At 37.2% G+C, this 16,018-nt stretch overlaps 1 protein-coding gene across 1 annotated transcript in view; it reads right to left on the bottom strand.

Moving 5' to 3' along the window:
• Positions 1-495: 495 nt before the first annotated feature.
• Positions 496-16,018, bottom strand: part of MADD (MAP kinase activating death domain) — a gene marked incomplete at both ends in the record, with an annotated part of 60,151 nt that continues 44,628 nt past the window's right edge. Inside the window, 5 exons of the mRNA XM_082000172.1 lie at positions 496-603; positions 2,382-2,428; positions 7,405-7,474; positions 12,873-12,979; positions 14,864-14,936. Coding sequence (XP_081856298.1) covers positions 496-603; positions 2,382-2,428; positions 7,405-7,474; positions 12,873-12,979; positions 14,864-14,936 — 405 coding nt within the window. The remainder of the gene's footprint in view (positions 604-2,381; positions 2,429-7,404; positions 7,475-12,872; positions 12,980-14,863; positions 14,937-16,018) is intronic.

The raw sequence follows: 16,018 nt of genomic DNA, 5'->3' as shown, positions 1-16,018 counted from the left end.
CAATAACTCCATGTTCATGGGTAAAAATTAACAACACGGAAGGTAAACAAGAAAAACACTACATTTAAACAACATGCAGGACCAGACTGCTTCCACTGTGCACATAGCAGAGAATCCGAAAGCAGAAGCCTGCAGTTGTAAAGTGATTAATCTGTAACAAGTACCACTAGAAACAAAAAAACAACTGAACTCAAGCTGCTAGTCATTGTAAGAAAAAAAGGAATTCCAAAGGAATGGCCAGAGTAGGTCACTCACAGCTGGATGCTGATGCTCAAAACTGTCTGATTAACAGCTCATATAAAAACTCCATTAAGGATGAATTCAGAAAGAGACTGAGCAGTGAAGTCTTGGGTTTTTCTATGGGGAAAGACTTGCAAGGTCATACATGAATAATCAAGTTCTCATAGAAGACAGTAAGTGAGCTCCAGTACTGCAATAAAAACGGGAGTACTGCACATCATCGTGCCAAAGGGTAGGTATTTCCCAATATTGTGATCAACTGGAAACTGGTCGAGGTGGTTTGCTTTTGTTTTCTGCCTCTTTTCCACGAATTGCAGCCACATAAGAGAAGAGACACAGCACAGAGTAGCAGATCTCATGAGCCTACAAGGATTGAGAAAAGGAAATAATCAAATTCAGATGATTTGGTGTTTTACAAAATCCACTGCACATTTTGTATTTTGCTGCATGTCTTCCTTCATGGGACAACTACTCTGGCTACAGACAAAATCAGGAAAAAGTGTCCCATACTACCTTATAACTGAGATGGATAGAGAAGAAAAGCCTTGTAACAAGTAAAAAACCTCCTTTGGGGTAAAAAAAACATTAGTTACTCAACAGTATAATTCTAATAATTTTTAAGAACAGTATGCTAAGCTAGAGAGTTGGCCAGCTGGCTTTAGAAAAAACATCCTACATATTTGCTTTTGCTCTGTTGTATGAAGTTATAAGAAATTTTCTGGGAGGGCATGAAAGAGCTAACTAAAAAGAGTATGACTAAACATACCATACTGTACCTTGACTCGTGAGACGGTGGGATTCTTCCTATTCACAACTATCTTTTTATGCTCAAAAGTACAAGGACTGGTAATCCTTGCAATTTTTAACCAAGACTAGTGAATCCATCGATAATACAAGCTCTTGTTGGGCTTGGGGGAGGGGGAGGCTTTTTTTTTTTTTTAATTAAAAACACACCACAACCCAACATCGCACATTTCATATGAAGAATACCAAGCAATTTTGTCACTACTTTAAAGCAGAGGGTTTTACATAGCATTAACAAGATTTACAATTACTGCTTTTAACTGATTAGGTGTGCTATTATTTAACAGAAAATCCTCTTTTAGCATGTGACTGGCAGCACAATTCACTGAAGGTAGACTTAGACTTAGATTATATCCTAGTACTAATACTGGCTATTTTGGTGTTCTTAAAAGTCCTCATCCTGTAAATTGACATTTATAATCTTTGTAAAGGTAATAAGCATAACAACGTATTTTGTTCCAGTATAGTACAAGGTAAAAAAAACACATAAAATATAATAAATTTTCATTAAACTGGTTTTTCTTATTAAAAGATACAGCTATTTGCTTCTTAAATTATATATATCCTAAGCATTTTGTTTCTAAAACATTTCCACCTTCTTCAATTAATTTTTCTCTCTCTCTTCTTGAAGGAGTGTGAGCTTCCATGCAATCACCAAATGCACACACTGTACTTCAGACATAAAACAACTGAAGAAGTTTCAGTTCTGACGATAATCATTGGCTTATATTTCTTCTTCATAAGTGCATATAAGCCTGACCATTGAACCACTACGTGTAGAAGTCCTAAGTATCATTATCAACTGCTGATGTTCGAAAAATGTTATAAAAACTGAACACTAAACCACAGCAGTAACTCACCTATATGGCAGGATTCAATACTTACACTGTTCTGTTGCATCTCACTGCTCACTTTCATGAGGAAATGGGAATTTTTCATAAAGTCAGTTAACAATCATTTATGCCCAGGAACCAGTCTCCCTATCCATCTGTTCTGTGGATTAAGGATTGTGTTCTACACTGTCTTAAATTTAACAGTTCCACTAGCTCTTATTGTGCTAAAGTTCATGCCAAACCAGCTAGCCTGCATCTTTATCTATCTTAATAAAAGAGACCATGCTTTCTGCACTACCTGTGAGTTCCTCTGGTTTCACAGAAACAACAATCACCAAGTTTTGTTGGCTTCCCTTAAGGAAAACCATCATAAAAGAGCAGCTGGTGTTTCACTGCAGTATTAGCATTGCAAATCCTGCAACTGCAATGTAATTCTTTTTGCCACATGAAAATGTAAAGATATATCCTCTACAGAACTACCAGAAAGCATCAGAGTTGACTCACCATTGGCGTCTTGTACTTGTGGCTCACCACTTCTTTAGTTTCAGGAACTAAAACCGGACGGGCAAGAGACAAAACAAAAAGTTCAAAAAACGAGAGGAAACGGGGAAAGAAACAGCACAATGTTCCCATAGGAAAGGGAAGGGATGCACAGAGACAGCAGGTGCAGGTACAGGGCACCTCACTATCCCTCACTTCTAGATACTCTTCCTTATCTTCATTTACATTACATATGTCCTTGAAGATACTGGTAATGTCATAATAAATTACTCAGGCTGGCAAAAATATTTCACTCTGTTTGGAAAACAACAGTAGATATTTGATGATTCTTAAGAGACTCTGACTTTTCGCATACTACTTATTCCTACTAGACAGCAAAATTAATGACAAAATATGCCTAATGTCTACTACGATAAAACATAAACCAACTATTCCATAGGAATTTGTGAGTATGTGATTCTCAAAGATTTTATCTTTTAGATGTTTGAACCCTTCCCTGCTGGAAAACAGATCTCAAAAGAACTGTTGGACACACTGTACCAAGTTAGTGAAATACAGGGGGGGGGGGGGGGGGGGGGAAAGAAGAGGCAAGGGAGAAAATTTTCCAAACTGTAAAGCTGTTTTCAAGGGTTTCTCAAGATGTTTTTTGTCCTGTCTAGGATGTGTGTGATGAGTATTTACTTGACATATTCACTGAAAGCATTTATCACTTTTGAGCAAGTTGTCTTAAAATAAAACACTGATTTCAGTTACACGTATTCTTAAAATACCAGGCTTGTTGATTTCTAGAAAACTATATAAAAAGAGCATTAGAGCACTGAGGAAAAAAAGATCTATTATTCAAAAAATTTCATCTTACTCCCTTGCACTGCCTCAAACTAACAGAAAGGAAACAGGCATAATATAGATAGAGAAAATTTGCTTTTTGTTCTCATTGTGGAATGCATAAAAAAAGCAAGCTGTAACCATCCCATTAGTGTGCACTGCATGTGAACTGTGCCTTTGACACATACTTTGTCTACAAATGTTGTTGTGAACAGATACCATGGGAAATCACCAGGAGAAAACAAAGACTACACTAAGAACATACAAATGGCAAATTTAAAATGTTAAGATCAGTGGAATACCAAGACCAACTTTGAATACTTCCCTTCCAGAATAGCTGAAATTTGCCATGGAATTTCTGTGTCACAACAAAAAAATTTAGAAGAAGCAATACAGAAATTACGCAAAACCAAATCATACCAGGTTCATAGAGGAAGGGTAAATATTTCATTACACATAGTACTAGTGACAAGAAAAGAAAGAGAGGCAGATGAGTTCAGTATGAATAACTAGGAAAAGTCCACAACAAAACCTATCCATGCAGATGTTATATTTTCAACTATGATGTGACACAGCTAAACGCTGGAGAGGAAGATGGATCACACTCTAAGGGGCCAAAAGTAGACAGTGCAGACTGGGTTTGAGAAAGTACTCTAAATATAAAACCAGTGCCTACTAATTCTTGTATGCCATGGTATTGTCGTTCTTGAAAAAAAGTCTAGTGAAAAGTACAGAATATGATTGTAAAAAGCAATTAAATTATTTTTGTTTAATTTTTGAATTCTCTCATTTTTTGGAGTCACTAGTTACATTAAGAACCAATAAACAGGGGAAGTGCACACCCAGGCTGCACTGCCCCAGTAACACTCTAGTCACTACTAGAGCTGGGGAGATAGAGAGGTGCACATCCAAGCTACCTTACCCGTTGGCACCAGATGTTCCAAATTAACTCCATGTCACCAGGGGATAAAGGTGGGAGTGAGGCTGGTGCACAGCCAAATAGGGTAGGACTTTTACAGCTGTGTAAGTCTCACTGCCCACTGGATAACATACAACTGTTCATATACTCTTCAAAAAGCAGGAAGGGAAAGCTGTAAGGACCTTGTGCCACGAGGGAAGGAGAAAAGGGAAGATGTAAAGTCCTGTATCGTAATTGAGAACAGGAAGAGAGGAACAGGACAGCACCTAGGCACGGTACTGTCTCCACACTTCACAGTCAGTAAGTTGCCTTATCTTTAAGTGAAGTACCCCTCCACAGTCCTTCCAATGGGGAAAATTCTCCTGAGAGGACTGGGTTAGGAAGAGTAAAAAGACTGGGTTTGGATTTGAACTCAGAGACATCAAAGCACTACTGCTGCAGAATACAAAGAAAAAAAAGAAAGAGAGAGGGGGAAAAAAAGAAGAGGGGGGGCGAGAAGGGGGGGAGGGGGAAGAGAGAAAGGAGGGGAAGAAAAAGGGGGGAAAAAGAAAGGGGGGGAAGGGGGAGCGGGAAGAAAGAGAGAGAAAAAGACCCAAGCCTAAAATTAAGAGATTAGCAGAAGCACTTTTCTTCTAACATTAAAAATTAATCCTGACGCTGTTGAACTAAGTGGATGAAGGGAGTAAATTAATAAGCACCATCCTGAAGCCTTTGGTCCTGTGAATGAAAATATGGCGCTAGCAGAGAACGAGTTTAGGGGACATCACTTTACCTGCTGGAGAATGAAGGTTTTCATAGCAGCGGCGGTGAAGGGACCACAAGAAAGTAAAGCACAAGTACACAGCAGTAACTCAAATTCCAGAGGGAAGAGCCTTACATTTCCTCACTTACTTAAATCTCCACTTCTATTTGTGGGCGACAATTCCTGAGCTTCTGCTTGCATCCTGCTCTGAAATCACAATTCCAACTTTCATGCTGCCATCTAAACCCAGCATTAACACAAACAGACCTTTAATTTCCTGCTGCGATATCACTAAACTTGGAGGACTCATGCTTGGCAAAATCAAATAAGCAAATCTTGATTTGAAGTATTTCCCATCAGACTGGAGTATGCATGCTTACCACTCTCTACTTTTCTAAGAGGAGACAGTACTTCTGTATACTCCTACTATAATAAGTTTGATTGCAAGGTTCATAATGTTTAACACAGTTAAATAACTTCATTCTTAAGATGTCCACACAAGTTTTTTGTGAATGCTGTTAGTTTACTATTAACAAATTAACATGTTAGTTTCTCCTGAGCTGGCGTATCTTCTCATCTTTATAACAATTAAAAACGCAGCTCTGAGGTAGTCTCTCATCTGTGCACAAGAAAGATTAGCTCCCCTGCAACATCTTTCTTCCTTTCTTCTTTCTCTTTATTAGCTGGATGGGCAAATTGTAAATCTCCTTTGATACATTTAAATTGGTTCTTGTCTGTGACCTCTGTTTTGGGAGGAGGGTATTTTTAATTCAATTGGTTTAATTTCTCACTTTCTTGCTTGTAGCATCCAACTCCTAGTTTATTTTTAATTATTTCTTAAAATTACCCTGTCATAAGTTCTATACCACAATTCTAGCTTTTGCAATAGACCCACGATTACAAAATTTTCTGTAAAAAAAAGTTCCTTTTCTTACAATTATTACAGTCATTATTTGGGGGCTAAACGCTGTATTACAGTAATCAATGGAAGTTGACTGGAAATAACTAAGTCAAACACTGTCTTTCTTCTTGTGCAATATAAACAAACTATTAAAAGAAATACTTTGAGTTAAAACCTCTCAAAAAATGATCCAAAATTCATTTCTGATCCCAGTAATTTCTTTTAAGTTAAAGATTTCAGAAGCTGAAGCCTTTCCTGAAGCTAATTTTATGGCTTCTGAATTCTCATCTTTGTAAGTCTCATCAATAATCTTTTACAGCCTTAAGCAATTTCTGTAAGTAGTAAAATTAATCATGCCCATCAGTGTGAAAACATGGTATCAAAGGAATACGGACATAAAGTGCAGACAACTTCTGAACAGCTAAACTATTAGAAATTTTTCAGGGTTTAAATACACTGATCTGATAATTTGAACCATGAACACCATTTTCAGAAAATGGAAAAAAATTGTTCACAAATCCAAATCCCAAACTTCTGGGAGATTAACTTATGGCAAACAAACAACAAACTGCAATAGTGAGAAAGGCTTTATCATTTGAATACCTTATAACTTTGTACCACTGAAAGGAGACAACACATTATTATGGACAAAGACATTAATTTCAGCAATCTCATATTAACTGTCTTTTATATTCTAAGCGAGAATCCCTCAGCCAGAACATTCTATTAACAGCACCAAAGAACAGTAAACAGAGCTGCTGATTTAGATTTTGATTAACCGCCAAAGTACGGATGCTGATCCACTATGTAAAAAATGTTGTAAATTTTATCTTCTTTTTCAAATGTTTCATACATGCACTTAAGACCTAGACAAATGTCTCAGATGGGTGGAAGGATAAACCAATATGGGTTTGGGAACTATTTCAAGAGAAGTATCTGGATCACTCTTCTGGAGACCTGCATCTGAACTCATTTTTTTCAGACACTAGTTAAGTATAGTGTGACTGACACTAACACTGAATAGTAACCCAGGATTTTCCCCAAACTAGACTGTAGGCAAATTATATGTAATAGCAATAACTGACCGAAACAGCACAAATTCTGTATTCTCCTTAACCTCTACTTTCCCACTCTTTATCAGTCGTGCTCTGAAACAAAAACCACAGGACAAATAAAGTGCAACCCGACAAAACATCTTCTGCTCCATACACCAAAAATTAAACTCCACATAGAGCAAAGAGGAAACTTTGCAACAGTAATTCTTTGTAATGAAAGCATAATGTGTTGAAAAAGATCAACTGTAAGTTCTTCTTAAAAATGTGGTTTCTCAGATGAAAAAGGAATATACCAAAGAAAATTCCTACACACAAGTTTAACTGTTGTTTTGTTTGCTTCAGAGGACTCAGAACATCACCTTTGTCTATTAACAAAAAGAACCTAGGCCACAAATCTTAATATGATGAAAATTAATGTGTAAATTTTTATGTTAAGTCACCCATCTCTCAGTTAGGCAACTTCTCGCGTGCAATCTACATTTCTCTCCCATCTTTGAAACTGCAGTGCAACTCTGAATCTGAAGACTGGAAATTTGAGTTACTGCCATGTGAGTACAGACCTAATATCAAAATAATGTAATTACCAAATTCCTCCAGGACAAAGACTCCTCGCACAGTATTGCACTTTTTAATGTGATTCAGCTCTATGAAAACCTACAGAAACAGGAGGAAAAGTAACATAAAATTAGTCAGGTTTGGGTTTTTTTAACTAAAAACCAAAATTAAACAGAAACATTATCACAGCAGATACAACCTCAAGTGTTGTAGCATACGCTACCAGTTCATTTACAGTTTAATATATAAATAAAGGGTGAAATAAACATTCAAAAGACAAACTTGCCACAATGCTAGAAATCAACAAATAACTTAAAAGTGCTAAGAAGCGAAGACAGCAGAAGATGAAGTACCTTCCGCTCCTTGCAGGAGGAGAAAGCATGGAAGAGAAACGAAGGAGTTAGTAACTCTGACATATCCAACATTGCTACCCCTTCAGGCACTCAAATGAGTTATTGCAAAAAGAATACCAACACACCTGAAATACAACAGAAGAGGGTGACGAGAAAAAAGCTGGCTCCCAAATTTGGCATGATTTGTTGCCTCTGATCCATCCCAGCTAGTTTCTGCCCCTCCATGCATCCTCCTCCAGCACAGAGGGCAGGTAAGGGGCACTACACTTCCCACCCTGACACTGATCCTCCTAACCTATCCAGCAGTTGAATTTAATCCAGTGAGGAACCACTAATCTTCCTTCTCCCCGAGAGCCTTGCTGTTTAAGATTTTACTACAGTTTATGACATATAATCTGCATACTTACTCTTGGAACTGCCTCCTTTAACAGCCAGTACCAGTTTTCTGCTTTAAGCAAGACGGAAGAGTTTGGACCCTTCTCTGTTTTTTGCTCACTTCACATACGGCTGCTGCCAGCTGAGCAGTCACTTAGAAAACAAACCTGCTTTAAACTCATATTTTACATAGGTGAAGCCCAAAAGACAAAACAGCTGAACTACATGACTAGGGTTTTCAGTCCAGAACCAAAATGCCAACTTGTGAATAAACAAGTTCTCTGAGCATCAGGAGTTTGTTCAATATCCGATCCATTTCAAGATACAGAACAGTCCCTCCTTATATGCACATCTCCAAAAGAGTCAGTCAGTACACAGACATAAGAATCTGTAGGAAGCGCTATAAGGAATCAATTCCATATTCCAGTTTCTAATATACTTGCTTTTTCAAGGCAAAAGAAACACTAAGAGTAATATTGCCCTAACATTCAGAGTAAGTCTATGTCCAATACCTCAGAGAGACCCTTGCAAGACTACATTACACTAGTCTGGAGTGATACTTTCAGTGCCTATACACTTACTACACCATGATCTCAGAGCCTTTTTTAAAAAATGTTACTAGAGAAACTTCATTGTCTTGGAGAGAAGGGAAAGGAAATCTCTGCAACCCTTTTGAATCCATTACTAGCAACACCCATGTAATCATAGATGATACGTTACCCAAGAAAGGCAAAAGGAAGCCAACATCAGAAAACGTGGGTTTTTTAAGAAACAGGCTTATCTGTATCAATAGAGATCAGTAAATGCACTGTACATCTTGAGAGAAGTCAGGTTGATTTTCAAGTCGAAGGGGGTTTATTATTATTTTTATTAGCAGAGAACTAACAAACAGACCCAGGATATTTTTTGCTCAATATAAAAAACTAAACTTCCACTTAATCAGAAAATCTGAAGCTTGCTTTCTGCTTACATTCAAGCACACAGGGAAAGGAGACTTAATCCCATCTTTTTTGCTTGCCTGTTTTCACCCATGTTCTGTGTCAGTTTAGTTGGTCAAAAACATTTCATTTTTTGAGGAATAGTTACAGACTAAACAAGTCAGTAAACAGAACACTTTCTTTATTGCACTTATCTTCCTTTTTCTGTAATATTTTCCGCGAAAAGTTTTTACTAGTAGTCTGAAGTGCAAAATTCAGAAAGTCAGTAGCAAGGCTCAGGCAAAACATTGGTTGTTTTATCGGGTAACAGTAAAGCTGCCAAAAAGACTTGACTGCTCCAGGTGTTCGTGATCTGAGTATAACGTTAAGGAGTGCTGCATTTCCACAAAAGGTATGAGTGAGATGAGAATTTATTGAGTTTGTCACAATTACAGTAAGTTATCAATTTTCAGAAGACACAGGAGTTGATGGGCAATTTCTTCTTATATTGTTTAAGGGACAGAGATGCTCTCCTCTCACTCAATCAGAAAACAAATGTAAAGGAAATAACAGTTACTTACCCTAGGGAAACTGTGGTTCTTCAAGACAGAGCATTCAGTGTGGATCCTACTGTAGATGGGCATGTGCCTGCTGCATTTTATTAAATTTCCATCTATTTCTGACACAGATTAATTCATAGTGGCGTCAGTTACTGAGGCCCAATATTGTAACATGATTTGTAGTTGTCAACTCAGAATAGTCTGCCAATGCCACAGGTACACTTGATTCCTCCCTATTCCAAAGGGCTTCCTATGACCTGCTAGGCACAGATAGACTTGAACATTTTTTCTTAAGTTTACGTGCGCTGCCAGCATGGGGAGACAATTTGCGAACACTAAAGACAACTATCACGTGTTCAGTAATAGGTTGGCCCACACCATGCATGTAAGACATTTCCCAAGGAATTCACAATGCAGTAAGAAAGTACACACACTGCAAATCAAGAGACTTCAAAAACAGTTTCATGATAGCAAGCACCATTCTAATTCTGAAACAGTATGTTCAGTCTTCTCAGGTAGGACAGAATAGACTCCATTTATCTTTTTTTTTTTTTTCCCTAAAAAAAGTGGAAATCCCTTTTCCTGTGTTCCAAATTAATTATTTCTATGACATCCAACCAAGCAGAGCAACAGAAATGCCTTCTTTTAGTAAGTTGCATTGCTGAAAAGAGTACTTGGAAAGGGCGCCAAGAACAGGGCCTGTTGTATACGGCGTAAGGAAGGGAAGATGAAGAGAAAGCTATGCCTGATGAGGTCCTGTAGGCATTTGTTGGTCTGTATCCCCATCCAAACTCAATAGAAACAGAAAAAGCCACTTTCAACACAGAGAAACATCTGTAAGATCCTGGTTTTCATCATGCTCATATACATATTCTGAAACCAACTGCCTTAGGGAGCAATTCTTATAATTTATATGAAAATTGGAAAGGAGAATCCATCTAGAACAGCAGCCCTTTTATTAAGAAAGCAGGCTGGTTGATGAGTGTTAGAATAAGAGTGAAAACATCCTTTAGCTCCACAGATTATGAAATTGGAGGGAATTTTTTTTTTTGCGGTGCAACCTAGAGGAGTCCTTTACATAACTGCTACAGCTATCCGTTCTACACAGACCCTCAAGTAGCAGGGTTTTGATATCTGTCTAGACACTTTGCTTTGAAAAGGAAAAACAAGGATATGTCTTAGGTCCACTAAATGGTACCGAATGCCCTTGCCAGCTGGCAATGTACATCTAACAGACCAAGAATTAAACATAGTGAATAGATGAAGTATATTTTCCAGAACTGTTTTTTCAATATCCATCTTAAGTCATGGAGACTGATTTGGCTACAAACTCATTGGAAAGATGATGAAGAGGAGGAATAATCTTTCAGGTGGGGGAGACATCTGGCATACTTTCTGGGTCTGACCAGCACAGATTGCTTCCCAGAAAAGATGTAGTAATTTTCACCACAGACAGCAAATTAGAACACCATTCTCTGTAAGGCAGGATATGATAAAGCTAGTACTCTAGGGGTGCTGGTGATAGCACAGGACTCTCTATGCATGGTAACAAATTCAACTGGTAATGGTCCTGACTATCATATAACAACAATCAGTACTAGGTTTCCCTAAGGTTCCTTTCAGAATGTCATTCCAGTCTTTCAGGAGAAAAAAAAATGCTTTGAATTTAAGGACAAGGGCATGTTCTAGGATTTGGAGGTTTTTCTTTTGGACCAACACGTGTGCTATGCTTAACACTGAGTGTCTTTATCTTGTGAAGGTGCCTGTTACACTTAAGAAACCATGATGATGAGGTGGCTACCTTCTTATATATCTTTTCTCACTGCAAATGCATATATGCCTGGGTGTGTTCGTTTATGAAATAGAGTCATTTCCATAGACTGTTCAAGAGACAAGCAGTTTGAGCTCAAACATCTTTGACTTCTGGCAGAAGAAGAAAAAGGAGAAGCAAGCAGAATATTCCCTATGGCGTGTCCTTACCTCAGGACAGAGCAAGTTCTATTACATCCATCTATAATGATATCAAACTGTTGCTTCAAGAGCAGGGTTTAGACCTGCCATTTCCAGTAACTACAAAAATTCATTCTATACTACCACTGAGTTCCTCTTGCAGTTCTTCATATTCCAGCATATCCAATAAAAAGTTAAAACCTATAACTAAGTCTTACAGGTAGACTGTTTCATCACAGTCTAGAGAAGGTTTGAGATACTACAGCACAACAGCTGTAGTCCAGGTTCTACCCCGGTAAAAGACAGAAAGAAAAATGAAGGAGGTTCACAACTCTCCACTCCTTATAGGGGAACATATGAACTTAAAGAGGCGCACGGTGTTGCTGTGACCTTGGGAGAAGTATTAAAGATTCTGAGCATGTGTGTGTGAGATGCACGTGCACTTCCAGTGGGATCTACACTGATGAATCCTCAAAGAAGAACAAAGCTTGTATGGGGAGAAAAGTCTAGTCAGGAGGAAAGGAAAAAACACTCCACAAAAGGACTGACAGAAGCTTTTCTTTCTCGCTCTCTCACACACACACACTTTCTCTCTCTCCCCTAAAAATCAATTCTACCGTCTAGCATAGCATGCATTTAATATCGTATGCAAAACAAAAAAACACAAAGCAAAATAAAAAACAAGGATCAAAGGAAGCAACAGAAACAACATCCAGAGAAACAAAGAAATGACAATTCTAGTTGTGTTTCCTCTACGCCCACAAGATCTGCTATTCAGAAGGAAAAAAAAATCACTAATTTTTTCTTATTTTCATGAATTACAGCAAGGGCAACTTTCCCATTTTATTTCATACTAAATTCTACAGATGATTTCTCAAATTTTAAAACAAGACAGATTAAATATGATGCAGAAGGTTGCCCTCTGTACCTACAATATTCAAACACTGTATCTTTAAGGTTGACTGCTAATGTCATCAGGATATGTTCACAGTATGATGCATTATGGCGGTTTAGATTACTATTGATCACTTTTTCTGTCTCTTTATATATGGCTACCATTTGTTTTGTGCTTAGACAATTCAGACCACCAGAAACAAGAAGTTGAAATCTGTATGAAGATTTTTCTTCATGTGATTATCGTTTTCCTAGGGATATTTAATTTCAGTGTATTTTTACATACATATATATATTTATGTGTGTGTGCGTGTAAATATACATATGCTTTTTTACTCCCTTCACACTATGCCTTGTCCTTGTTGATACTCTGGGAAGAGGAAACACATATACAGGCATGCTGCAAAAAGCTTCATGCTCACAGTCTTCTCACAGATTTCCCTCATACCTGACTGTGCATAAATTTCAGATTAATTCCTTCCAGTGTGACCTGAAGAAGACCTCCTTCACCAGTTTTCATATCTTGCACAGGGAACTCACCACCCAGCTCAGGGCCTGTGATATGTTAATTAAATAATAATAATAATTTAAAAATCAAAATAAAAACAAACAAAAATATCCAGACAGAAAAGAGAGACAGAGAAAGAACAGAAAGCAGTGAGCCAAGTCATGGTATGTGGAAGGGAAATAGAAAACAATAAAAACATAATCTCCATTTGATGCGCACAGCAAGAGGACACTACTAAGAATAGCAAGCAGCATTTCAGTAGAGTCCACTCACTAATGACAGCCTTCTGAGAACCACCAGACTTAAGTATCATAAAAAAATCTCATCCTGGTTACATGAAGGGACACTGATGACAGCTCAGTCTGTATTTACTGTAGTTCATATTGGGGGTTTGTTTGTTTGTTTCAAATGCCACATTTCGTTTCTGCATGGTAAGATGCTGCAATTACATAACACCACAGACAGCATAGTCTTAAGTACGAACACATAAGCAAGTACCAACTAGGCTCGCATTTGTGAGTTTGATGATTTTGTATGGCATTGTTTTATACTTTCAACAATGAAAAAGTCAACATGGTTACAACAATGACAATTTAATAGAGGACATTAATAGATGACAATCTAGGCATTTTCATTTAGTTTCCTTTACATCATTCAGTTCAGCCAGAAAATGCTTTCTTCTAATGATTTTTTTAAAATTATCATTTGTGTAGAAACACTGAACTCTGAAGAATGGCTTTCAAACACATTTTTAAAACTACATTATTGACCAATTCTTCAAATAGTGTTCAATGACACTTTTGCCTCCTCTACCCTCAGTAAATTCCCCTCCTCAAATTAAATTGGACTAATGATAGGAAGAAGAAAATGGTGGTTCTTCCAAGCTCCAGCAGCCAGCTGAGGGTTGAACACTTAGGATGCTAGATTTAAACGCAAGTCATTTTCTCAGTCATACTGATGCCCGTTATGACTATAAAATGTAGATTCCTTAGATTTGGCATTAAGACACACCTAAAATAGGCTTGTACCTCAAACCATGGCTCCTAGACTCCTAGCATCCACTTGACAAAAAAATAGTTGCAACAAAAATAAACCTTGAAAACACAAAGCCACATTGACGTTACCCTGAACCTACAAACAGACTCCAGCAATGGAGAAACAACCATCTTATAAAGGTATAAAATAAGCCACCTTCATGTTTGTTACCAGGTACAGACAGCACCTGCTACTCTCCGGGGACTAAGAAAAATGGAAAATTGCCTTCCCAAGAACTCAATCTCTCAAAACTGCAAATTCACTTTTCTAGGTTTTTTTGACTCAACAGGAAAAGGAAAAGGGTGCTTGCCAAGAAAGTTTCACCAATATAATTATACTATCCTGTCCCAAATGATGATGCTAAACTAAGAAGAATGTCTACACTGAAGAAGTTATGCTGATATAAGGACATTGTGTTAACTGCACCTTTTGACTTGCACCAGTATGAAACTTCCCAATACAGAAAAGGTTTGTGCATTGAAAGTCTGCAGAAAGCTGCAGATTCATCACTGTAGATTCACTAAGACAAGCATATTTATTAGCCTCCATTCTCACAAAAAAAAAAAAAAAATGGACAACACAGTTCTATGTCTCAGTCAGGAATAAAAGGAGTAGCTAGCCAACCATGAAGAAAAATTCTCAGTAATTTTACTGGCAGCTAGTCCTCCTTACATCTAACTCTTCTTTATACAGGTGTTTTGTTTGTTTGTATTTAGAGTGAGGCATATTGGGGGCAAGCTGGTGATAACACTAAGTCTGCCACGTACACACAGATGTACAAAGCTACCCTCAGATTCCCAAGTAAAAGGAGATTATAGTGAAAGAAGTTATTAATCAAAAAAATCTGTTGATTGGAGATTAAGCAACAAATGTTCCCAACAAGCAAAATCTTGTACCTGGTTTAATGCTTTGCTGTCTTGCTGCTGCTCGCTCCATACTGTCTTTTACACAGTAGTATAATTCCCGACACTAACATACAAAATAAAAATAATAAAACATTATTTTTACAAATTACTAAGGGCAAAGTACAGCAAGATTCTAAGATTCTACAAAAAGAACAAGCCCCATGTGGTGCACAATGACAAAAAGCCTGTAAAAGTTCAACCACAGCTAATTACTAGATGGTATTTATATTTATTTTTCAAGTTGACAAAGAAACTTTTGTGTCATTTCATAGCACAAGATAGTGAAGAATTCAAGGCTTAGCACACGCTCATGAGCAACCTATCCAAGTTTACTTAGTTTCGTAGTGTAGAAAAAGTCTCAAAACAATATCACAATCCCTCCTTTTCTTTTCAGCTTCTAGCAATCAATGTTACTGGTCATGCTTATATGATCTATCTTTTTGTTATTCCTATCAATTTCCTTATACCGTATTCTTCTAGTCATCTTCCTCCAACTTCCCTCTCTAATATCAAATAATGTTAAGCCATAATCTGAGTGAAGTTTAAGGACATTTTTTATCTGAAGCCCAAGATACACACAATTAGTTTTCCAAGTAACTTCTGTAGCACGCTGGTTTTGTCCTGCTTCCCTTTGTATTCATACCTGCATTATGTCTACATAAAATGAATTTTTTGAAGAAGAAATCTAATCCCTTTACATATCTCAAAGATAATAACCTTTCAATATATTACTTGCATTTACAAATCTTTACATTTTGTTTGCTGGTCATTGTGTAGGAGTTGCTGGAGTTCAAAGAGTTACTAGTAAGTTTAAGCTATTGCTTTACATTTGCAATTAATCATAAAAAGAAGAAAAGGGCTTTAATATTAGTGGAGAATGTAGGCATATATGAAATAAAAATTAAACATGGGGTCATGGAGAAAAAAATGTATCTATTTTGCCAGTTTGGGTTTGCCATTAAAAATGACAATTAACTCAATTACTAAGACATAGTTTTATTTAGCTTTTTCCCCATGAATCTACCACAATATTTTTACTACCTTTATAAGCCTGCAAGATAATGCAATATGTAGTAATATTGATACTTTCCTTCTTCTAAAAAAAAGAACCAAACAAGTAAAAGCTACATGTGTAATTTCTTAAAT

Source organism: Phaethon aethereus, assembly GCF_964289735.1.
Source record: "Phaethon aethereus genome assembly, chromosome: 5".
NCBI lineage: Eukaryota > Metazoa > Chordata > Aves > Phaethontiformes > Phaethontidae > Phaethon > Phaethon aethereus.
Note: the sequence above shows the minus strand (reverse complement) of the source record. Positions and strands in the feature narration are given on the sequence as shown.